This window comes from Phascolarctos cinereus, unplaced genomic scaffold (genome assembly GCF_003287225.1).
Source record: "Phascolarctos cinereus isolate Bilbo 61053 unplaced genomic scaffold, phaCin_HiC Scaffold_4;HRSCAF=312, whole genome shotgun sequence".
In the NCBI taxonomy this organism is placed as follows: domain Eukaryota; kingdom Metazoa; phylum Chordata; class Mammalia; order Diprotodontia; family Phascolarctidae; genus Phascolarctos; species Phascolarctos cinereus.
In genome coordinates, this window is record NW_027555847.1 from 133,714,894 (window position 1) to 133,739,901 (window position 25,008).

The following is a 25,008-nucleotide window of genomic DNA, read 5'->3' on the forward strand; positions in this document are numbered from 1 at the left end:
AGTGTCTGACTCTTACTGACCCCATTTGGGGTTTTCTTGGCAAAGACACTGGAGTGGTTGGCCATTTCCTTCTCCAGGTCATTTTACAGATGAGGAACCTGAGGTAGACAGGGTTAAGTGACCTGCCCAGGATCACACAACTAGTAAGTGTCTGAAGCTGGATTTGAACTCGGGAAGATTCTTCCTGACTCCAGGCCCAGCGCTCTTTCCACTGAGCTACTATCTATTCTGTATGTAGCTATCCGAGAGCACATCGTCTCCCCTCTCCAGACTGTAAGCCTCTCAAGGACAGGGACCGTTTCACTTTTGCATCTGTATACCCAGAGCCTGGCACAAAAGAAGCGCTTAATAAATGAGTGTGGGTGGTTTGGTGTCTGATCTCTCTCCAACTCTCCTGGGCTGAGAAGGTGCTTAATAAATGAGAAGGGGAGAGGGAGAAGCCTCGTCGCGTGCAGCAGAGGCCCACTGTCACTGTCACTGTCACTGACACCGCCCACCCGCTCCTAGAAAAGACTGGAGGAGAAGGGGCGGGGCACGAAAGGCTTCGAAGGCACAGGCATTGCGCACGCGCACGAACTCCGGCGAAAGGCGAGGAGGGAGGGAGGGCGGGCAGGGGGAAGGCGGCCGGGCGTGCGCGAGTAGCTCTTGACGGCAGTGTGGCGGAAATGAACCTCCCTGTAAGGCCTTTGACGACAGTCCCGTCGGAGCAGGAGCGTCACCCAGCAGTGTGGCCGTCATGGCGTCGCCCTTCAGTGGGGCACTGCAGCTGACGGACCTGGACGACTTCATTGGGCCGTCTCAGGTGGGCCGGGAGTTCTGGGGGGGATGAGCCTCGCAGGAGGGAAGCCTGGTGGCCGATGGTGGGGAGGGTCGGCGATCGGGGGACGGGCGCGCCCGAGGTGGGACCGAAGGCCCGTTAATGACGTCATGGGGGCCCGGGCATTTTCCCACACGCCGGGGGAGGGGCTTCTCTGCGTAATATTCCTGCAGAACCGTGCTGCCGACTCCGTCCTTCGGTGTTCCGCCCATTTCGCTGATGAGGAAAACTAAGTTCCTGCAATGGAAAAGTTTTCCCAAGATCTCAGCGAGCCACCGCGGCCCAGCTCTCCCGACTCCCTAAGCCGGGGCTTCTGGCTTGCCCCACGGAGGGGTTGGGAAGCGTGCAAGGTTTAGCCTGGTCACTAGTTCTGCCACTTGCTGCTGCCCGCATGACTTCGGGCCGTTCACTCCCCGGGCCTGGGACTCAGTACCACGAAGAGCTGCCCCGGGTCATGGCCGGCACATGCCGCCTTCCCCGGGAGGAGCCGGGGAGGAGCTGCCGAGGCCGGAGGGCCGGGACAGTTAGCGGTGACTCAGCTGATTGAAGCCAGCCCGGTCCGGCTTGCGAGCAAAGGGCCCCCGCGGTGCCCGCAGCCTCGTGGGGGGCCCCTTTAGTAACGATCATTGCTGCTAGTTATGCAGCCCTGGAAGGTGTGCCAACATGCCCATCCCTGATGATGGGGCGAGGAGAGAAATGCACTTTGTAAAGTGTATAAGCGCAGTTACTAATGTGAATTATTATTGTAACTGATATGATACATGTGTGTTCAAGGTCACGAAATTAGTATGTCACAGTACCAGGATTCCAGACCAGGACTGATGCCAAATTCAGGGCTTTTTCTTTTTTAAAAATCTTATTTGTATTGCTGTCTTCATTTTTACATCACTGTCATTTCTAAATACATTCTTCCCTATCTCCTACTCATTGAGCAATTTTTTTAATTTAAAAAAAAGGAAAATAAAAGCAATTACGGAAAGTCAGTCGAAACATTAGTGGTGTCTGACAGTATATGCCCCTCACCTCTGCAAAGAGGGGAGGAAAGTGTGTTTTTCCAAGTCCAAACTTGGTCATTATAATTATATATTTAGGGGTTTTTTTTTGGTACTTTCCATTTCTGCTGTGTCCTACATATTTTACTCTCCTATCAGTGCATATGGCCTCCCATGTTTCTGTGAATATCTCATATTCATCTTTTTTTATGAATCAGTAATATTTTGTCACATACATATAGCACACTTTGTTTAGCCAGGCCCCAATTATTGAACATGTACTTTGTTTCCAGTTTTGTCATCACAAAAAGTTGCTCTGTATACATTTTTGGGTAAATGGAACCTCTCTTGTCCTATGATTAAAGCCCTTGTCCCTGGCTCTTTGTGCTGTACTTTGTGCTTGTCTCTGTCCCTGACGGTTTTATCATAGAGAAGTAATAGAATACCTAGAAGGAATTTGGTTAATTTCTGACACTGTTTGAATAGCCATGGAGAGTCTAGGGAGAAGGAACTGAAAAAGGGAAATTTTTCTAGTGTATGGGGGATGGAGGTGGGGGTGGAATGGCCCCAGATCTTCAAATGCAAACATTTCCCCCAGACCTCCCTCTCAGTAGCACATGCAGCATTTTGTCATCCTGAATTTAGTGACCACACCTCCTGTTTGCTGCTGTTAAAAAGGAAAGTTGAGATCATTAGAGGGACTGGTATAGAGATTTGCTGGGCAGACATTGGCTAGTTCAGAGTGAACCTTTCATGGGCTTCTTTTATGATCAACTGAATAGCCTTGGACAATGTTAGAAAACTGTTCTCTGTGTGAAAACAAGGTAAGCAACTCTTATCTTGTGTTGAGGATTTCTGCTAACAGAAAACCAGTCTGAGCAATTAGCTTATTTTTGCTATTTGAGGACTGGTTGGGAAGAGGAGGCAAAGGACTGGAGAGGTGAGATACAAAAGGAAAAAGTTTATGCAAGTATTTGATAATGTCAGTGTTTGTAGGTGCATTTAAAGATAACCAGTAAAGCTATGTGAGACTTCTTCAATTCTGCAGAAGCCTCTATCAGACAGGAGTCGTTGCAGCATAGTAAAAAGAACTTTAGGTTTGGAGTCAAAAAACCTGGGTTTGAATCCTGGTCCTGACACATTCTGGCTATGTGACTGATCTTGGGCAAATGACTTTTATCTGTAAAATGGAAATATTATGTTTGTACTGCCTTCCTCATAGGGCTGCTCTGGGGGGAAAGCTTTTAAATCATAAAGCACTGTGTCATTGAGAGCTGTTGTTATGGTCATGTGTATTCACCGTGAATAATAAAGTACTGGACTGGGGATTAGGAGGATGTGGATCCCAGTACTAGTTATGCCAGTCACTTGCTGTGTGACCTTGGGTGAGTCCCTTCCTCTCACTGGGCCTCAGTTTCCTCTTCAGGAAATTGACAGGGTTGGATCAGATGATCCCTAGGGTCTCTTCCAGTTCTACATACATCCACATCTGTGATATTATGATTTTCTCACTTTTATACCATTTGGGTTTTGTATGTTTTTCTGGTCTAGGATTGCATAAAGCCTATGAAAGTTGAAAAGAAACTCGGAAAAGGCACAGCCAAGATTCAGATTGAAGATGATGGGACTTATTTCCAAGTTAATCAAGTAAGAATTGGGGGAATTTTCTCACCATTCCTTGCCACAGAATTGCAACTAACATCTTGAGACCCACTTTTCTTTTCTTCCAGTTTGCTTTCCAGCTCTGAATGCTGGTTACACACAAGTAATTTATGTTTGATATCAGTCCCTGGATTTTACAGAGCACTTCTCTTATAATCAAGGGAGAATGGAGGAGTCCATTCAGATTGAACAATGAATGTGATTTGTTTAGCAAATCATGTCTATTTAAGAAAGATATGGCCAGTGACTGGTGTCTTTTCTCTTTAGTATGTTCTCTTTTTTTTTAGTGAGATTTTCAAACTCAGACTACTTATCCTGAGTGAACATCTGTTGCATAATTAGCTGATGATATAATCAAAATCAAACTCTTTGTATTAAAATCAAGCTGCTTCACTGAACTCTTACCTGGTTATAATTTGAATTGAAATTATGTAACTCAAGTAGATCTACAATAATCTCTTGTTTGGCAAGAATTGAAAGCATGTCTGAGTGTAATGGAGTAGGGAAGGGCAGTGGCTTGGGGTTGAGGAGACCTGTTCTAGTCTCAGTTTTGCCATTGGCTGTGACTGTGTGACCATCTGAGTCACTTGGCCTCTCAATAGTTTAAGAGCCCATATTGACGGAGGGCTGTGTGCAAAGCATCATACTGGGAGCCCTTACCAGGGTGGGCACACCCTTATGCTATTGTGGGTATATTCCCATCTGCCGAGGCATACCTTCTGTCCAACTATCATCTTTATCTTTCTCAACCCGGTGCCCTTTACCCTCCCATTCAATTGTGACTTCTGGATTCTGTGCTCTGTTGCTGGCAAACTTCCCTTTGTCCTAAATCTCTCTGCTTCACATTCTTTCCACCTTCCTGTACTAACAGAAACTTGCCTCTTTACAAAAAAACACTGGATTGTATTGACTGACCAGTTCCTGGCCACCCTTTCAAGTACCAGGTGCTCCTCCTCTCATGCACTGAGTAGAAAGAGGAAGCATACTTCTTCCATTTCTGGACTTGCTTTTTGCCGTCATCACTTAACTTCCCTTCTTTTGAGGTTCATTCCATCCAGGGGTGTGCTGATAAATGTTGAATAGAAGGCTCTCTGGGGGGAAATTAGATGTATGACACATTTTGAAGTTTTTTTAAATTAAGTTATTTATTATTATTACTAACATTTTCTCCATCATTTTGTTAAGTCTAGACAATCAACAAAGCAATAAATCAAGCTCTGATTTATAGCATCTGAAGTGTTAACTGATCACAGTGAAATTTGAACAATCAGCTCTCACAAAGCCAGTTCAAAGCTAGCTCCAGCACACCCCATCTTTATCACCTAGTCCAGCGATTTATTGCCCTCATCTACTTACCTTACTCTTTCTTTTCATAAGGAGTTCAGTACCTGGCTCACAGTTTTCCTTTACAATTCAACCTCTGCTCTCATACTTGGGGAATTTGATGTTGAAGTCCGCTCTAAAACCCTGATTTCCTGGTTGTTCTACTGCCTAAGCTGATTCTATATCATAGTTATTTGTGTAGAAGAGAGGAGCAAGTAAAAAGTGCTCATCCCCAAATGTGAGGAGTCATGGGAGACCTCACATGGTGTTTTTGTCCCTTCCTTCTAGGACCATAACATAACTCAGCATAATTAAGCTGTATCATTTCCTCCCAACACCCAACACAAGACCACAGTTAACAGAAGTACTCTTGAACTTTGGAGGATGGCCTGGTCAGTGGCAGAACTGAAACTAGAATGCAGATCTGACTCCTACTAACCCACAGTTTCAACCGGGGGGGGGGGGGGGGGGGGCGGCGTACCAAAACTGGGCCATAAAGGATGATGGAGAATTCAGCACACTTGTAGGTGGGGATGAGCACAAGGGAGTGGCCTGAGGCAGGGGAGTAGAGCAGGGGTACTGTAGGCCTGTGGAAAAAAACGAGCAAATTCATGAAGGGAAGGCGCATGTGAGAGAAGGCAAGTAGTCCAGCTCCACTGGAGGACAAAGTACAAAGAGAAGAATAGCATGAGACAAGGCTGGGAAAGTAGGGGTGTCATTCTGAAAAGCAAATTGTAAATTCGCTCAAGAAGCTATGAAACTCAGCAATACCACTACTAGGTTTACACCCCAGAGAGATCAAAGGAGTATGCGCAAAAATATTTAGAGCAGTTCTTGTTATGACGGCAAAGAACTAGAAATTGAGGGAATGCCTGTCAATCAGGGAATGGCTCAACTGTGAAAGTGATGGAATACTATTGTGCTGTAAGAAATGATGAAGGGGACAATTTCAGAAAAACCTGAGAAGACTTAACTGATCCAAAGTGAAACGAACAGAATCAGGAGAATCTTTTGTACTATTGTAAAGACTTCTGATCAACACAAGGACCCCCCACCAGAGTTCCAAAGGACTCGTCCACCTCCAGACAAAAAGCTGATGGACTCAGAGTGCAGAATAAAGCATGTTTTCTTCAATTTCTTTTTTCTTTTTTGGAACGTGGCTAATGCTGGAATTTGTTTTGTGTAACTATACATATTTATGAATTTTGTTTTTCTTGCCTTCTCAGTTGGAGGGAGAGGGAAGAGGGAAAAAAAAGATTTGGAACTGAAAATAAAATAAAATTGAATTTTAAACAAATAAACTCTAAAAAGGAAAGAAAAAGAAAAGTAGGGTTGTACCACGTTATGAAGGGCCTTACATGCCGTGCTAAAGAAATTAAACTTTATTTGGCAGTTGGTAAGATGTCAGTGAAGAATTCTGAACAGCTTCCTTCTGCATAAGGAAGATAAATCTAGCAGCAATGTGATGGGTGGATTTGGAGGCAATGTAGTTATGAAGAACCTGTATTAGAGTAGTGGCATTTAGTGAGAGAAACAATTCATTGAGGACTACTGCTCAAACTCTAATCAGTATTAGTTCATTATGATTTTATAAGGGGTAATGGTTATTAGTAATTATTGTAATATATTCATCTAGTAATACATATCTAGTCAATCACCTAATAATAGGTATAAGAATAAGCAGTGTATTAATCCATACTTTATATAAGTTACATGGGAATATAGAGTCTAATGGGAGAGTCCTATAATAGGCCTCAAACTTTAATGTAATGTTCATTACTTGTTTACCACCTAAGGAGATCACTTGCCCAACCATAAGAATGCTGACAAAGATATCTCCATTCTGTTCTGCTCAAATTCCATGACCAAACCACGTATGGGTGGTGGCATGATATGGAAAATTCCACCCCACCCCCGCCCCCACCACCATATGTTCTTGGAGCATATGAATAGCTTGTACCATCTCCTTCTGCCTAGCCTAAGGAGGAGCCCATCCATCTTATGACCACCTAGTCAGTGGAGATATTCCTTGCTTCAGCCAAATTGTGACCCTGCTGACAGATCATTTTTGTTTACTTTAACCTATGTATATGTCAGCCATTGGGATTCTGTATTTTACTGTGCCTCTTTTGCATATTTGGGTATCAAACTCTATAAATACAAAATTCCAGAAGAAGGGGGCGTCTCAGATCATGAGGCAGATCTGAGGTCCACTTCATTAGAGGGGACCGTGGACCTCTTAATAAAGTGCCGTTGGATCAGAGCTCTGCCTCAGTCTCTTTTAATTGTAGGTTGGACAGTTTTAATCCCCACATTAGACCAGAGAGGAGGGAGCAAGTGTGAGAGTCATTTCTGGGATGATAAGGCTATGTGATAGAAAGTCAAAGGAAGGACCAAAAGTGCCAGTTTTCAACCACAAGAGCCTAGTAGTGGCACTGATTAATATAACAAAGTCAGAAGAATGAGCAAGTTTGGATGAAATGATAAGCTCAGTTTTGACCATTTTGAGGTGAGGTGCCAGTGGGATGCCCACCTGGGTAAAGGTAAAACTCTAGGCAGTTAGAGATGTTGGTCTGCAACTCTTTGAGAAGGATTTGGGAGTCACCTGCACTGATGAGAGTTTTGAAACCATAGGAGTAAGTAAGATTGACAAGTGTAGAAAAGAAAAGCACCTAGGACACAGTTCTTTAGGGAATACTCACCTGAAGGAATCAGGAAGACAAAGGACAAGCAAAGGAGACAAAGGATGGTTAAAAATTCCACAGGCAAGGGGGATGAGGAAGGTATTGGGGGCACAGAGACCAGTGGCAGAGGTAGGAGACGTCAGTGTTTGACTGGAGCATAGAATTCGTGGTAGAGAGCAATAAGATAAGGCTGGAAGGTGAGGGAAGGTTGCATAGGGCCTTGAACGCCCGACAGTTTTTAATTGGGAAGCCATAAAACACTGCTGAAGATTTTTGTGCAGAGGAATGACCTGGGTAGATTTCTATGTAAGAAGCATTGTTCTTGGCTTCCTTGACTCTGCTTTCTCCTTGACTTCCACGGTAGTACTCTCTCTTGCTTCTGCCTGTCTAATCATTCTTTCCCTGTCTCATTTGCTGGATCATCATCCTTCTGCCAGCTTTGTGTGGGTGTTTCCCAAGGCACTGTCGTAGCCCCACTTTTCTTTCTCCATGCCCTTGTCTTCAGTGATCTCTTTAGCTCCCCTGAGTTACAATAGAATGTAAGTTCCTTGAGGTCAGGAACTATTTAATTCTTGTCTTTGTATCCTTAGTGCTTGGCACATGGTAGGTGCTCTTTGGATCAATTAAATTGGTTCAGATGATCAGCTTCATGCAGTTCCTTGCCTTTCTTCAAAGTTCAGCACAACTTACAAGAATCCTCTTACTCCCCCCAGTTGTAAGTGTCCTTCCCAAAATTCCTTTGTATATATTCTGTATGTAATTCCTACATACAAGTTGTTTCTGTTAAGGAAAGAATTTAGAAAGAATGTTGGTTTTAAAATCCCAGTATGCATGGGAACATATTAACAATAGAACAGGGGTTAACAAGGACTGTGAGATAACAGGGTAAGTGGAAGAAGAACTGGGTTGGAATGTGATTGCAGAAGAGTAGAAGTGATTTTTTTTAGTAGCAGTTCTCAAACATTTTGGTACAGTACTCCTTTACAACTTTGTTGATGTGTGTTATGTCTATTGATATATACCATATTTGAAATTACAACATCTTTATTAATTATGAAAATAATTTTGACCTTTGAAGCCCCCTGTAAAGGTCTTAGAGACTCCCAGGGGTCCTCAGACCGCACTTTAAGAACCTGAAATAGAAGATTCAAGAGGAAGTCAGATTGTGTTTGTATCTTGGGTGATGAGAATAGACTGCCAGGACAGCTAGGGCTTGACGAGCTTGGCAAGCTCACTTGACAGAATTTAAAGCAGGAGAAGATTTGTGGATTAGATATAGCCAGCCTCCCCAAGGCTTCTCTTCCCAATGGTCTGTGGCCCCTAATTGAAGGCAGCTGGGCCTTGGCTCTCTAAACAACGTTTGTTATATGTATGGTTATATTGTATGGTTTATATGGTGGTATGTAAGGACCTTTTAGTTGTGTATAGTAAAGGCCCCAAGGGTGAATGTTCTAAGGTTCCTTCTCTATTCCCCAGAGTAAACACTGACATCATGTCAAATTCTGAGAAAGGAGCAAAAATGTCAGAAAAGACTCTTCACAGATCACCTGGTCCCCACCAGCTCCTGCATTTCTAAAGACAGGCATAAAGACCTGTTATTTTTCATCTAGGAAAACACAAGACAATCTTTACCAAAAGTGGGGCTTTGAAGTCCAGAATTTTACACTGAACTAATTAATGTGTTTCTTTATGAAGAAGTACTTAGGTTTCTCTTTGGTAAAGTTTAAAGAGAAAAGTCTGGATTCCTAATTTCCAGATAGCTAGAAGGGTAGCTATTATGAAAGCTCTCAGCTCTGCCACAGTGTTGACCCCTAAGGGACCTAGATGTCCTTGTCATCTCTGTAGCCTTGTCAGATCTGTAGCCCTGAGCCAATAAAGCCTGTCACAAAAGTGCTGTACTGTTTACAAAGCCAGCCGAACCAGAAGTTCCTATATTAGTCAGAGAAGCCAGATGGTGCAATAGAGAGACTTTGAATCAAAATGCTTGGGTTGAAATCCCAGCCCAGTCACTTAGGGCAAGTCAATTGTTATCTCTGAGCCTCGGTTTCCTCATCTGTAAAAATAAGCATCCTAATAATACAACTCCCTGCATCACAGGATGATTGTGGGGAACATGCTTTATAGATATCACAGAGAATTCATAAAGGAGTTGTTAGGTGCTTTTCTGCCTCTGCTGTTCTTAGTCTCCTTTCCCGATCCCTCTTCAGAATTCTGGATTATGAAAGGCAAAGTAATTATAGTACCAAGAGCACTGGACTGGGAGTCAGAGCCGAGTTGGAGCCTAAAGGGGCCTCTGTTTCCACCTCTATAAAATGGAGATAATGGCCCCTGTCTTGCCTGCGTCAGAGTTTGGGAATCAGATAACAGTTAAAGGGTTTAGTAACCTTAAGGGCCGTGCCAGACCAAAGGAGTGTCGTTATTGTTCCTTTGACCCTTTCCTTTGCCATTTTCTTATTCGACTTTCCCTGGACCATTCTTTTCCCTTTCTCATCATTATAGAAACCAAGTAGATAGATAGATAGATAGATAGATAGATAGATAGATAGATAGATAGATAGATAGATAGATAGATAGATAATCTTTCTGACTTGCTCTCACCTTCATCAAGGCTGTTAGAAATTGATCCGTACCTACTATTTTTCTCCCTTCAGACCTATAATTAATTAGTATAAGGCACTGTTGAGGAGGAAACTCCCTCTGCCAGTACAGGTATATGCTTTGCCATTTCTAGAGAATCACCTGGGACACTAAGAGATTGGGTAACAACAGTCAGAGCTGAGTTGGAGCCCTAAAAGGCACTTGCCCAGGGCCACAAGGCCCATATGTGTCAAAGGTGAGACTTGAACCCTGGCCTTCCTGAAAGTCATAGCTGGCTCTCTGGCTACTGTACCACAGTACCCAGTGTGGAGTGAACTTAAACTTAAGGTTACAGCTGCTCTTTCCCTTCATTTCACTGCTCCTTTTTTTATTTCACCCTTTGAGTTCATTCTGTTTCATTTAATCCAAGAGCAGCTGCAGGAAATCTGAATGTTTGTCTTTTTCCCCTATTTCCAAATGAGTTTTTATGAAGTGTTAGAACTTGAAATTTAGGAATATTGAATGTACTGTTTTCCATAAACATGCAGCTTCTGGCCCCACCTAAAGTCATTCATTGGTTCCTGGGAAAAGCATCCTTTTAGTGTATGGGTAATTGGTTCCACAGGAAGTGTTAGAAATGGCAGGATAATCTGACAGACATTCAGACATCATGAGGAAGAGCTGGCTTGATGGCTGCTTACTCTTTGCTTAGTATTCTTGCTGTCTTCCCTAAGGTATCTGCTTTGTATGTGTATTGTACATACCTACACATATGTGTGTTTTGTCTCCCTTTTTAGCATGTGAGTTCCTTGAGGGCTGGGACCACCTCATCTTTGTCTTTGCATTCCCAGCACCTAACACTTGTCGATAGGCAGTTAAGTGCTTAACAGTTGTTCGGGCAAACAAGAGTTCGATTTAACATCACAGTGGGGTTTGGTTTTGCTGTAGTGGTGCTAGTAATAACACTTCTCTGCAGTTTTTTATGGTTCACAAAGTACTTTCCTCCTAACAACTTTGTGAAGTAGTGTATACATTAGGGAACTGAGAGGCTGGGATGGACCATACATGGTTACACAGCTAGGACTTTTTTCCCTCCCCCATGCAATTGACATCAGTCCAAAAAACATCATGGGTATACCTATGTGTTGTATAAACACTGTTGTGTTCCCCTGTTAGAATGCAAGCTTCTTGATGACAAGGACCAGCTTCCTTGCTCATATCTATATCCCCAGTGCTTAGCACAGTACCTGGTGCATGGAGGCCCTGGCATTCAGATCCAAATACTGGAGGCAAAAGGCCATCATAGGGAATAAAGTGCCTAACTTGGAATCAGGAAGACTGGAGTTCAAATCCTATCTTAGAGGATTATTAGCTGTGTGACCCTGGGAAAGTCACTTAACCTTTCATCCTGTTTCACAGCACCTATTTCACAGGTGTTCTTAGGCTCAAATGAGATATTATGTAAAACACTTTGCAAATCATAAAGCACTATATAAATGCTGTTATTTTTACAGAGAATTATCTATTTCTAACACTATAACATTAGAACATAAAGACTTTGTTAGCTTTTTAAAAGTAATTATTTTCATGTCATCTTTACAATGAAATAATTACATCACTTGTCAGTTGTTTATGAAGTGTTTTTCTTTGATTGTCCCTAGGATGGAGGCTCTCGGAAGCTTGAAAAAGCTAAAATCTCTCTGAATGACTGCTTAGCCTGCAGTGGCTGTATTACTTCAGCAGAAAGTGTCTTAATCACCCAGCAGAGCCATGAAGAGCTGTACAAGGTTTTAAATTTTAACAAAGTATGTGGTAGCAAACTTCTGAAATGTGTATCTTCATCAGATGCCATGGTACAGCATTCAAAAGTGTAGTTTACCTGCTGACCCTGTGTTTTCAACATTCCACAGTTTTCATAAGAAACCTAGGATCAAAATAGTCTTCAGGAGGTGCCTTCCTTTTAAACATTTCCTAAGTGGAATCTTCGTGAATTTTCTAATGTGAAGTAATTTATGCTACAGCCCTAAAATGGTGCTTATGTCTGAATTCAGACATAATATTCAGTTAGAAATGGCAGGATAGAATATTATTTGTGGAATATTATTTGTAGCTTCTTTGGATATGATCAGCTAAAGGAAGTGAATTTGATGTCCCATTTATGTGTAGAACCAATGAAAATCTGACGCAGAGCCAAGGACATGTGTGTACTCCTTCAGCATAGTCACTGTCTTATCTTTTGACATTATGATTAGTTTTTCACTTTTTGTTTTCCAGACCACGGAGCCAAGCCAGCAAAGGCTGGTTGTCATTTCTGTTTCACCACAGTCGAGAGCATCACTAGCAGCAAGATTTCAACTGACTCCTCTAGATACCGCCAAGAAATTAACTGCATTCTTTAAAAATAGAGGTGGGAAAGGGGCCCCCTTGTTCCAGTTGCCCTTTGGATAATGAGAGGGTGTCCTCAAACTATCAAGGTGGGAAGTGAAGTACTCGCCTGCCTATTAGTCACTGACATTGTGCTTGACTGAAATCTTAAGTCATTTTTTTTGAAACTTCAACCACTTATACTATATTTGACTTCAAGTCAGAGTTTTAGTTTTGAAGATCAAGGACAGCACATTTTAAGGCAAAACAGTTTAAAATTCTGACTTTGGTCCCTCCAAAGTTTAGAATTAATTTATTTTTCCTGTTGATAATATTTCACAGGGGCAGCTAGGTGGCGCAGTAGATAGAGTACTGGCCCTGGATTCAGGAGGACCTGAGTTCAAATCCGGCCTCAGACACACAACACTTTACTAGCTGTGTGACCCTGGGCAAGTCACTTAACCCCAATTGCCTCACACACACACAAAAAAGGAAAGATAATATTTCACATTTGCCTAATGCTTTCTGATTTATAAAAAGCTTTACTCTGCTCTCAAAGGTATTAGGTAATATCATAGTATTATCCACATTTTTCAAGTGAGGAAACCAGAGTTTAAAGAGATGAAGAGACTTGCTCCTCCATCACCCTGCATCAGCCTCAGTGTCAAGGCCAGGACTGGAACCCACATCCTTTGACTGTAATGTTCTTTTAATTACATCATTCAGCCACTTCTTCAGTATTTAAGAGAGCTAGGATTTCAGTGATGTACAAGATAAATCATACCCTTCTGGACCTTATTAAATCACCTTCAGGCATTACTGTGCAAATAGTCATCATCATCTTTTTTTTTTTTTTGGCCAGGCAATGGGGTTAAGTGACTTGCCCAAGGTCACACAGCTAGTAAGTGTTATGTGTCTGAGGCTGGATTTGAACTCAGGTACTCCTGAGTTCAGGGCCAGTGCTCTATCCACTGTGCCACCTAGCTGCCCCTTCATCATCTTCTTCATCAGCCTCTGGTGGTCCACCTTCTGGTAGAAGGTGAAGCCAGACCTCAGGCCACAGGCCCAGTTTGTCACTGAGTCCACTCTCAACACCTTTCCAGCCTGACGGTTTGCTCTCTGGTACTGGCCAGAATCTGTGCTCTGAATTCAGGCCATGCATGGCCTTGAGCCCTCTATCATCACCATACCCCATGAGGCATCAGGAGGGTTTCAGCAATCACCCAGAAGACATTGTTTTTGTCTTACTTGCACAGATCAGTATCATGTTGAACTGTCATCCAGGGAATTCAGATTTTTGATACTTGGGCTAGAGAGGGGAGATTAGGTTTAACATGATTTGACTGTCCCATAAACTTTGCTAACCATCACTCATATTTATATAGCATCGAAAGTGCCCTCCTTACAATATAGCACCATAAGGTAAACAGTACAGTCATTACTCTCACCGTTTTACAGATTGAGAAGTTTAAGTAACTTAGCCACAGTTAGTCACACACTAAGTCTCTGTGGCAGGGTTTGAACCCAGGTCTTTTAAGTCTGCGCTGTCTCCATTGTGCTGTGCTGCCTCTAACTGGGGAGTAGAAGCACCGCCTTTCCTATACAGTGACAGTCTTCTGTCAGCCAACTGCATAGACCATATTGGGCTCAAGATCCCGGAACCATGGAGTTAGGTTTAGAAGATGAGCAACCTCAGAGGTCATCTAATCCAATTCCTCCTATACTAGGAATCCCTTCCTTCTCCTAATGCAGCCACCTAACGCCTAAAAACCTTTGGTAAAGGGGTGCCCACGATAGTGCATTCCATCCTTAAACAGTACATCCCTATAACTTCTACCTTTACCCTTCAGACCTAACAGAATAAACCTAATAATACTTACATGTTGACAAGTCTGGAGTATTCTAAATCTAATTCAGACTAAACATCTGCAGTTCTTTTCATCCCATTTGCCAGGTGAGACAGCCCTTCTAATAGGCTTGCCCTGAGCTAACCACACTTCCTTTTACCTACTCCTCTTGTGACCAGAGTCCAGTTTGGAGCTATTAGCATTCTGACAAAGGGAACAGTGCTTCTTATAAAAATGCTTCATGCACAGACACAATGGGTAGTCTTTGGGGCACTTTGGCAGATAATCTTCTTTTGGCCAATATAGAAACAGCTGAGCAGTAACATTACCGGGACGTGAGATCACTGTTATTTTTGTGGCATAATCAGCAGTATCATTTCTTACTCATGCAAAGTCAATTGAGAGTCCAGATTCAGCCTCAATTCTTGCTTGTTGCGTTTACTAAAACTGAGGTAAATGGGTCATTCTGATACAGTCAAGCAATGTACAGTCCAAATACAAAATAATTAGGCAGACTCGTGATTGCACAGTTTTTTTGTTTGTTTTTTTAAACTTTCTTCCCTGTTTGTAAATGAGATACTCATTTTGCAGGAGTGCACTATGTGTTTGACACAACTTTCTCAAGGAATTTTAGCCTCTTGGAAAGCCAGCGAGAGTTTGTACAGCGATTTCGAAGACGCACAGAATCCAAACAAGCCTTGCCCATGTTGGCCTCTGCCTGCCCAGGTGTGCCTGAAGAATACAGGTTTTTATTGGCCTCTGAATATTAAAATAAAATCTGACAGGTCATCAGTGGCTCTAAATAAGTAGAGGGAGAGTCATTCTTGGGTAGGAAATATAGTGATATAAAAAAGCTGGTTCATGGCATCAACATAAAATTTATTCTTCCTAAACCCACAGGAATTGATTCTAGAAGCCAGGAAGTTTTCTTGGTTCTTGAAATTGATTTTCTAGTCTTTCAGTTCTCATGAAACCAGGGGTGATGTGATGTGATATGATTTGAACTACTATTAATAAAGATAATAGAGATAAAAATAGGAAAGTTCTCTAATGTCATCATATACATGTTTTTTTCCTTTCAAGACTTTCTTTAGCAGCTAATCCTCCCCCAAATGTCATGTCATTTGCAAACCTGCTTTATAGACATTTGGCAGCAAAAGTACCTGGAATCTTAACCTTGTTTAGGGAGTGGGTGGCTAGATTTTTTCAAGTTATTACATCTGTGCGCTAACTGTATTTCGTGGTGGTTTTCAGGTTGGATCTGTTATGCTGAGAAAACCCACGGAAGTTTTATTATTCCTTACATTAGTACAGCTAAATCTCCCCAACAGGTCATGGGCAGCCTAATCAAGGATCACTTTGCACGGCAGCAGGTAATACTTCTCTTGTCCATATGAAGCTGACAGTGTTGACAGAGCTCTATCTTAGATCCTTTCAAACTACACGGTCACTTTTTAGGAGTAACAAGATAGCCAGAGTGTGGACTTGGTGGCAGACTGTTTGTCTGCTGACCAGCCCAGCCAAGTTCAGAGAGACTTTGTGCCAGAAGGTTGACCACCATGAGGATGCTTTTTGATTGTAGCATCTCCTAAGTTTTGGTGGGGATGCAGTCCCCACTGGTGGAAGACGTCTATACTGACAGAATGCCAGTTCTAGTGAAGTATACTTCAGTGGATTTGTGATACTGTTGATGTGGGTACTCTCTCCCATGGTGCAGATCAAAACCCATTCGTACCTTGTCATCCTCTTTAACTCTTGTCCATGTCCTCCCATTACTCTTCAGCTCACAGATTTTTTCTAGGCCTCTTAACATTATGCGGGTACAAGCACTATATAGCTTTCTCTATCAAACTTCTTAATAATTTATAACTATTATGTGTTGGTTTCCATTAAGCAATCAAAACTAATCTAATAAGGGGCCCCATTTCCAAAATATAGGCTACACTTACAGACATAGATGCCCTCACACTTCCTAGAGAGAGTGGGATAAAGCTAAGGAGGAAAAACCAGTATGGCATAATGGAAAAAACACTGGATTAAGAGGCAGCAGAGTGGCAGCCAGGTGGCACAATAGATAGAGCACCAGCCCTGCATTCAGGAGGACCTGAGTTCAAATCCAGCCTCAGACACACAACACTTACTAGCTGTGTGACCCTGAGGAAGTCACTTAACCCCATTGCCTAGTCAAAAAAAAAAAAGAGGCAGCAGACCTGAGATTGGATCCCAGCTCTGCCATTCCACTTATGAGCCATGTGACTGTACAAGTCACTTCACCATTGACCCTTATCCATAAAATGGGAGAGTTGATCACTGAGGTTCCTTCCAGCTCTAAGCAGTCTATGAGTCTGTAAAAAAAGGGCATTTATTTTAACTGGAATGCGCCACATACTTTGCACTATACTCTATAAAGCCTTTGGGGATAGATGAAAATTCCATGTAATTCAACTTAATTATTTTACCTAAGGGTATTTTGTTTTTCCTTAAAAAATGAATGAATTTTTCTCTCCAAGCTCATTAATTTTTTTCCAGTGTGATTTTTCTTTTCCTACTTGACCTCTGCAATTCCCCCTTAGCTATATAGATATCCTATGGTTTTTTTCTCTTATTTAAAATTGATTTTGTTAGGGAACATGTGAAAGCACTACAGATTCCATGATTTACTATCTGTGAATGATTTAATATCTGTGAATGGTTTCATTTTCTTCTACTAAATTTAACTCAAGACATCTGCATGCATTTAAAAAAAAAAACACTGACAGAGACAAAAAATATTTGGCAAAGCTCTCTTTCAAATGGCCTTGACTATCAGTTATTTCCTGGCCCTCCAAGAAGTTGGTGGGTATGTTGTATTTTTGTCTCTCTTGATAACATGTGTCTAATCCCTCTTATTCAGTATATTTAAGAAGCAGTATCATGCATTCATAAGAATGCTAGGCTAGGACTCAGACAACATGGGCTTACATCCCAGCTTTGCCACTGGAAGGTGCCCTATAAATCATAAAGCACCATAGGACTGTGAGTTGTTTTTGTTTAGTAGTGAGATTATTTTTATGAATAGTAATCAGTGCAGCAATTCCATGTTTTCCATATTTTTTAATGTAGCATTTAACCCCTGACAAGATCTACCATGTAACAGTGATGCCCTGCTATGACAAAAAGTTAGAAGCATCAAGACCAGACTTTTTCAACCAAGAGTACCAAACTAGAGACGTAGACTGTGTAATTACCACAGGTATGGGTAACATTATTATAATATACTTAGCACTTCTCTGAGACCTAATATTTTCACAGGACTTTGCAGTTGTTTCATTTTAGTTGCTAGACTAACAGCATCTCTTCGGTGTCTGGCCTTTCTCAGCACCACTTTCCCATGACATATAGGAAAACAATGCTGTCTTATTACTTTTGAGTGGAATCTCTCTATAACTTAGTTTTCCCATTAAGTTCTTATCCATGTCATACTTATGTGGAATGTGAAGTACTACTATTGGTCCTTTTCCCTAAGAGTTGAACTCTGAATTTGAGGGACTTCCAGGTTTTCAAGAACTTAGCAACTGAACAGTTTGAGCATAACTGGGAGCCTTTGTTCACTCTTTTGGAGCTGGGAAAGCCCTGGCTTTGGCCTCACCACACATCCGGAATAGTGTTCAAAGCATCCCATTTTGAGGAGAATTGATAACGGAAAAAGGTTATGTCACAAGCTGAACAAGAATCAGCCATGCTGTGCTATGTGACAGACAGCAAGCACAATACTCAGAACATATTGGAACATCCCCCTCCCGACTCAGCCCTTGCACACACTTAAATGGCATGTCCATATCTGGACTGCAGGAAAATGAGAAAAAGTTGGAGAGGATTCCAGGAATCCCTAAAAGAGTAGAAAGTGGGGGAAGGTTAAATAATCTGGGGTGTTATCCTAGAAAGCAGAAAACTGAATCAGTCTTCATTATCCAGCCATCTCCTCAGCAAGCATTTATTAAGTGCATACCAGGCCCAGTGCTGGAGATACAAAGACAAAACTAAAAATGGCCTCTGTGTGAAGGAGCTTCTTTTCTGCTTGGACCTAATATAGCAGTCATTCCTGATCAGCTGTTCTCAATTTCCACTGAAAACAAAACTGGAAGAAATTGACTTATACTGCACCTGCAAGGGGACATAGGTATAGGCCTAACCCCACAGTTTTTTCCACGATAATGATGGAGGTAGGGGTGTCAGTAATGGTGTTAAGGAAAAATGTCTTTGGGTTTGTTAAGTGAAGTATTGAGTTACATGGGGAAGCTGTGGATCTCTTTTGGAAGACGTTAAATTTAAAGTTGAGTAGAGTCACATCTGACTAGTTTAGCAGAGAAAGGACTTAATGACTTGTTAGGGTCCTCGCTCTGCTTTCTTGTAGGAACTAGGCCATAAGAACATGTAGGCATCTTTAGTGAACTCACATTATTACTCAGCCTAGGCTTTTCAGTCCTTTTAATTATGTCAGGCTTGTACAGTGTGCCTGTGTCCCCCCATTCTCTCAAGCCCCAACAGTTGTTGTTTGTTTTTGAATGTCTTTTGTGAAATTTATTTCAACTAGATGACTCAGAATTTTAATTGACATGCCAAGTGAAAAAAGAATCTATGTTGTGGTTCTGTTCTAGGGGAAATATTAAGGTTGCTGGAACAAGAGGGAATCTCTTTGTCAGATGTGGATCCAGCCCCTCTGGATGCTGAGTAAGCACAAGTATTTTTTGTTGCTCATTTGTTAAAGCGTCTTCATCGTATCTGCTGGAGTGCATCAGAACCATCACTGAGTGCTCTTACTCACTGTCAAAGTGTTGGGCTCTAGGAGCTGTTATGGCACAAATTAGAAATAAGGAACTTTATTTTGGTGTGTGTCTAGGGTGGCTAATGGTCTAAAGCTGAGCAAATCAGAAGATGAAGTCAGTTTTGGCCCTGGCCAGTCTTTGACTGGTTCATGGCTTCATAGAATGCTAGGATTAGAAAGGACCTGAGGGTAACATGAAGTCCAGCCCCTTTATTTGACAGAGGCAAATGACTTACTCAAGGTCACGTAGCTAGATAGTGGCAAAACCAGACCTGGAACCCACTTCTCCTGATTCCTGGGCCAGTTTTCTTTCCACTATATAGGGCCTTCTGACAGACCAATAGGCATTTGCTGCCAAAAAATCTAAGTCCCCCTTGAAATAGGGATTGTTTCATTCTAAGTACTTGTAGCCCGTGCACTTAACACAGGGCCTGACATATAGCAAGCACTCAGTAAATGCTTTTGATTAACTGATCTCCTGTTCTGCCCTTCCTATCTTTTATTTCTATACAACATCTTCTGTTTCCCTCAGTATCTCTCTATATATTAGGTGAATTTAATTGACTCCAGGCCCATTACCTGATGAGGGAAAAGTTACAAGAAATGTGAGTCTACTTTTGAATGTCCTTTTTTAATCCAAATGCTTAATTCCATGGAACAGACCATGCAGTGATAAATAGCACAGTCCTTTTCCCCTCCCTGGCCATTCCGTTTAGTCAGTCATTTCCTGAGTGTATTGGAATCCTAAATGCACTGATAAAGTCATCTGGGGTCGTTTCAGCCTGCCCCTTTGTGTGTATCATTTGTTTTCAATTTAGCAAAAGCAGGAGCTCTCAAATGTGAAAAACAGATGAGCGGTGATTCAAGTGCTTAAAGTGAAAAGCAGTACCATTGGCTGGACGCCATCCATACAAACAGAGATGGGGCTCAAAAGACTTTGAATAACTTCTAAATTACATGTTTTGCTGCTCTAAATTAGTATCAGCTGTAAATGTACCACATTCGACTAAGCCCATTTCTTTTTAAGTGCACAGAAAATGGCTTTGTAGCCTTGCCTCCTATTTAATCAGTAATACTAGATAGCATGGGACCACAGACAAAGTTGAATTTGGACTCCTCTCTGTGTCCCTGGGCATGCAGATGCAGCATAGCAGAGCTGCCTGGTGGGGGCCCAGAGACCTGGATTTTCTTCCTGCCTCTGGCACTAAGTTTTTGACCTTCAGTCTCCTCTTCTCCCTGGGCCTCAGTTTCCCCATATGTATGAGGACACAGGTTTTGCTTGATGACCTCGAAGGTTCCTTCTGTTCCCTCTCTGACCTGCTAAGCTCAGGGCTTATAAAATGGACTGCAATTTAGCTGCACCACTCAGAACTAGTTGTAGATTTGTTGGGGTTTTTTAAACTTTTTATCAATGTGGATTCATTTTTAAGGAGAAAGAAAAAGTAGCACAAGATAACCTGTTTTGAAATTTTTATCGAGGTATCCTTGGGCTTGCAGAATTCTACCCAAGAGATGGCATTTTAGCCTGAATCACTAAGACTCACACTTGTTTTTGTCATTTAAAACTTTATAAACATGAAGTGGGAGGCAGGGCTTTGACTTGGTATTTAAGGGAAATAACCAGCCTGGATATTTTCATAATGAAAAAAAAAATCTACAAACTATTAATGTGAGAGCCTAATTACATTTTTCCTTTTCTTTTTGGGGGGGGGGGTATGAGGGTTCTTGGGCCTGATAGTCCCTTATTTTCTCATTGTATTAGAGGAAAGACTTGTGGAATTAAGAGTCCAGAAGACTTGGGTTGAGGTCCCCTCTCTAATATTTATTGGCCTCGTGACCTTAAGCAAGTCATTTCACCAGTGAATCTTGGTTTCCTGTCTGTAAAGTTGGGAATATTACTGGTTTTTCTGCATTTCCCACAGGATTATTATGAGGATCAAATAATATGATATATATGTAAAGTACTTTTTAGCTCATGAAGTCCTGTATAAATGTTAAGTAATAATAAATAGCTATCTCCCAAGGTTGTTGTGAGGAAAGCACTCTGTAATTGTAATGAAACACTACGGAAATGTGAGCTTCTCTTATTATAACAGATAGTATCAATGCTTCATTGTGGTGTAGGGATGACCCTGGGTTTTCAAAGGCTATAGCAGCAGAGTAATGGAGAGGCTTCAGGTAACCTTCCAACAGCTGGTCCTTAGGACCAGCTTCATCACTAGTAGATTGGCCACTTGGTGATGAATTCTCTGTCTATGACAGACTGCCTATAACCCAGGAAACAAAGGAAAAAATAAAATAGCCAGTTATCCAGGTACAGCTCCCTCACTACTCCCTTCCACTTCTGCAAAGACAGTAGTAGTACAGTGTCAGAAAGAGAGCAGAGGATGCTAAGAATCACACATAAGTCTGACCCTAACCAGTTACCTAAATATGAGGCTTATAACCGTGACCAACAAGTGAACCACCTACTGGAAGGACTAAATCTTACCCATCTGAATATGATTCACAGTGTAAATGAAACAAGACAAAAGGAAATTGCAGCTAAAAGGGAAGATGGCTCACAAGTTCTTTTTCAAGATTCAAATGAAGAGAAATATTTCAGGGAGTACTGGGTCATTTCATGGTATAGTCCTCATAAGTATTTGCAAAAAAAAAAAGCCATAAAAATCATTGCAACCTGTGGACCAACATCTGCCATTTGAGATAAAGAAATTCTTTTTTTTTTTTGTCTAGGCAGTGGGGTTAAGTGACTTGCCCAGAGTCTCACAGCTAGTAAGTATTTAATGTGTCTGAGGCGTCCTCTTGAATCCAGGGCTGGTGCTCTATCCATTGTGCCACCTAGCTGCCCCGAGGTAGAGAAATTCTATAAAGAATTTGATGATAAGACTTCAAGTTAAATCTGTATTAACTTGATTACTAAATGTCACATAGCTAGTGGCAAAATTAGGACTAGATCCCTATATAGTTGATTCTTGATGATTTCAGTGCAAAGATGAGCATAGGTGAGGATGGCAGAAAACATATTGGAAAATATAGATCAGGAGTAGAAATAAAAGGTCAGAGACCACACAGAAGCCTCACATCTATATCATGGATGCTGTCTTAATGAATGGACTAAGAAGACACTAGATGTGGTGAGCACCAAATCACATTATAAAAAATATGAAACCAGTTTTGCCTTGATGTATAAGAAACAACTCAGTAGTCGTGTGGAGGTTTTTCCTAAATCAGCTATCCATGATGAGTCAGTTTAGTTATATTAGTCGCTCTGATATAGTCAGACTACTGACATGTTAGACTGAAATTTTAAAATACTAAGAGCTCTTGGATTGGACCAAGTATGTACAGAGGAGGTCCATGGTGAAAGTGAGGCAATTTTGAGGACATTAGGGTTGATTCTCAAATTATGAAAAGGGGAAAAATAACAAACTCTTGGGGAAAAAAAATCTTACTCCTTGTTATATTTTTTTAAAGGGCAACCAAAAGATTATCAATAACTACCAATCCATATGCTGACTTTATATTGCCATGTCAATAAAATTTTTGTGAGAATAACCTACATATGCATTGAGGGCATACTTGATGAAGGTTTTTTGGGGGGAATCAGCAAGCTTTCACAATATTGTGCAAGAAGCCACATAGTTATATTTATAGAGTTGAGCGAAAGTTGAGAGAATACAAGATCTCACTGTACTTATTGTTGACTATAAAAAAAATTGACTTGGTAGAGCAATACACTACCTTGAAGATTTTCCTCCAGTAAGGTATATTCCATTTATATCAAAATCATATAAGATTGCCTGACAGATGTAACAACAAAGATAACTTTGTTCAACCCTTATAAATATCAAGCAAAACATAAAATAGAATGATATGCCTGCCAACTATATTTGATGCTGTCATTTAAGGATTCTAGTTGAGAGTCCAAATGAGAATTCCCTACAGATGGTGAGGTCCTCCAGCTATGTCTGTCTATAGGTAACATTGTGCATTTTCATGAAGCCCCATATATTACACAGCCTTTTAAATGAGATCCACGATCATTCAAAAGCATTCCACCTAATCACACAGAAGAATACAAGTAGGTAAAGAACGTCTGTTGTTCAGACTTTGATTTGCAGATAAAGCTGGTCAATACATATGCCTTGAACAGATACTGCAGAAAGACCGCTTACTCCAGGAGGAAAAAGGAAGAGTTGCTTTGCTTTTAAGAAATTAGTTGCTCAGTGCTCCTTATGACGCCAAACTGAAACAGAGGCTCATCCTTTTAACATTAATATTCTTCAGGTGATGCTGTATGGCTGCGAGTTGTGAAATACAATACCTCCAAAGAATTAAAGTTGAGGGTCACCCAAAGGACAATGGGGAGGCATATGGTGAACATACATAGGATACAGTTCATTTAAAATGAAGAATTGTTTGGGAGAAGTAGCATAAAAGATGTTATTGGAGAGAAAAAGATTGACCAGTCACTAAGAAAGAGCAAGGGATGAACAGCCTATCCAGTGGAGCCAGCTCCATTGGTATCCACGCAATGTCAGAAAACCTAAAGGAAGGCCTCCACCAGAGTGGATGGATCCAGGGATTACACTGTGGATTTAGGGGATCACATGGATAAGGGTGTCCCCAGGATGAGCAGGCACAAATGGGCTGTAATCTCCACCACTGCATTGAGCATCCACATGAGAACACAGATCCACTGAAGTCACAGTTAATATTAAACTACAAATAACCCCCAAATCAGTCAACCAGCAAGCATTTCTTAAGCTCTAACCACAGTAAGTGCCAGGCATATCAGTTGTATTTGACTTTAGAGCCCAGGAAAACGTGCAGGTATTGACACACATCCTGTTCCAAGTGTAGCTATCACTGAGCTCAGCCAAAGATCTCCTGGGCCAGAGGCAGCACTGTGGATAATGGAGTACTTGTGACACAATTGTGACTTCCACATTGGTCATCTCTTTTACTCTAAGGAGATCCCAGAGTGTCCACTTCCTGGCTTCAAATCTTTAGCAGTATAAGGCCACTCAGGTAAAGTTACTCAGAGGAACTGACTTGATTTTACCTTAAGGCAGTGACCATTTTCCTTTTACTTTGGCCTTTTAACTTTCTTAAGCCTTGAGACACATCTTCTAGGACAGCTGTAGCACAAATACAAACAGCCCAATGCCTGCTTCTGCTTGGGATTATTTTCACACATGGAAAAAGAGAACAGGGCTCTTCAGTTTGGTTGAGGTATTGGGCTACCGGTGTCAGAACCATGGCTACTGGCATGATCATGGTTGAGTCTGCTTTGGTTCCCTGATGAGGTTACTCCTGGTAGTTCTCCTGGTGGAGACCAGCAGGACGTGATGCTGAACACACTGAAGCATTTACTAATGAATCTCAGTTCCTGTAAACAAGAGCAAGGGAGTTAAAAATAGAAGCTTTGAAGCAGATTCCCAGGCAAAATGTTGCCCTTTGTAGTTCCTCCTAAATGAGTATGTTACTCTGCAGAAGACCAGAGCTTTTGCTTCTGGCACAGAAGCCTCAGCACTGACCAAGAAGGGCAGCGTTGGTTTCTGCACAGCTGTTCTACAGCGACAGCTTTCCAGTTAACCTGTACAGATCCATTGTTATATTCCACATTGAATTTGTTGTTTCTGCTGTGTAAGCCTGAGACCTAAATAGAGGCTAGTATACCTATAAATGAATGAAATGAAATTATGTCCCTGTGGCTATGGAGCATGGAATTGGCTTGGCATGTCTTTAGCAAAAAATTTGTTCTTAATATGCTTCAAAGTTTCTGTGGAACTGATTTAAAGATAAGGAACAAGTTCTAAGTGACTTCAAGGCTTTCTTCCTTCTTAAAGATAGTCTTGTGAAGGGTAGCATGGAATTAGTAAATAGCGGGGAAATAGATAAAGCCAGAAGGCTTGAGTCTCAGCACTGAAAC

General features: G+C 41.6%; 2 protein-coding genes across 4 annotated transcripts in view; one reads left to right on the forward strand and one right to left on the reverse strand.

The window, feature by feature from the left end:
- The first annotated feature begins 658 nt into the window (after positions 1-658).
- Positions 659-25,008, forward strand: part of CIAO3 (cytosolic iron-sulfur assembly component 3) — a 29,728-nt gene continuing 5,378 nt past the window's right edge. The window contains exons 1-8 of one of the 2 annotated variants that reach the window (XM_021006659.2): positions 659-802; positions 3,361-3,456; positions 11,717-11,860; positions 12,330-12,462; positions 14,858-14,992; positions 15,521-15,639; positions 17,369-17,498; positions 18,904-18,976. In XM_021006659.2, coding sequence (XP_020862318.1) covers positions 737-802; positions 3,361-3,456; positions 11,717-11,860; positions 12,330-12,462; positions 14,858-14,992; positions 15,521-15,639; positions 17,369-17,498; positions 18,904-18,976 — 896 coding nt within the window. In that variant the 5' untranslated portion in view covers positions 659-736. Of the gene's footprint in view, positions 803-928; positions 2,634-3,360; positions 3,457-11,716; positions 11,861-12,329; positions 12,463-14,857; positions 14,993-15,520; positions 15,640-17,368; positions 17,499-18,903; positions 18,977-25,008 lie in introns of those variants that run through there. The other variant, XM_021006660.2, reaches the window with a different exon arrangement.
- The window catches only part of HAGHL (hydroxyacylglutathione hydrolase like), a 57,833-nt gene continuing 37,436 nt past the window's right edge, over positions 4,612-25,008 (reverse strand). The window contains exon 10 of one of the 2 annotated variants that reach the window (XM_021006668.2): positions 4,612-8,258. In XM_021006668.2, the coding sequence (XP_020862327.1) occupies positions 8,165-8,258 (94 nt within the window). In that variant the 3' untranslated portion in view covers positions 4,612-8,164. Of the gene's footprint in view, positions 8,259-20,776; positions 24,466-25,008 lie in introns of those variants that run through there. The other variant, XM_021006670.2, reaches the window with a different exon arrangement.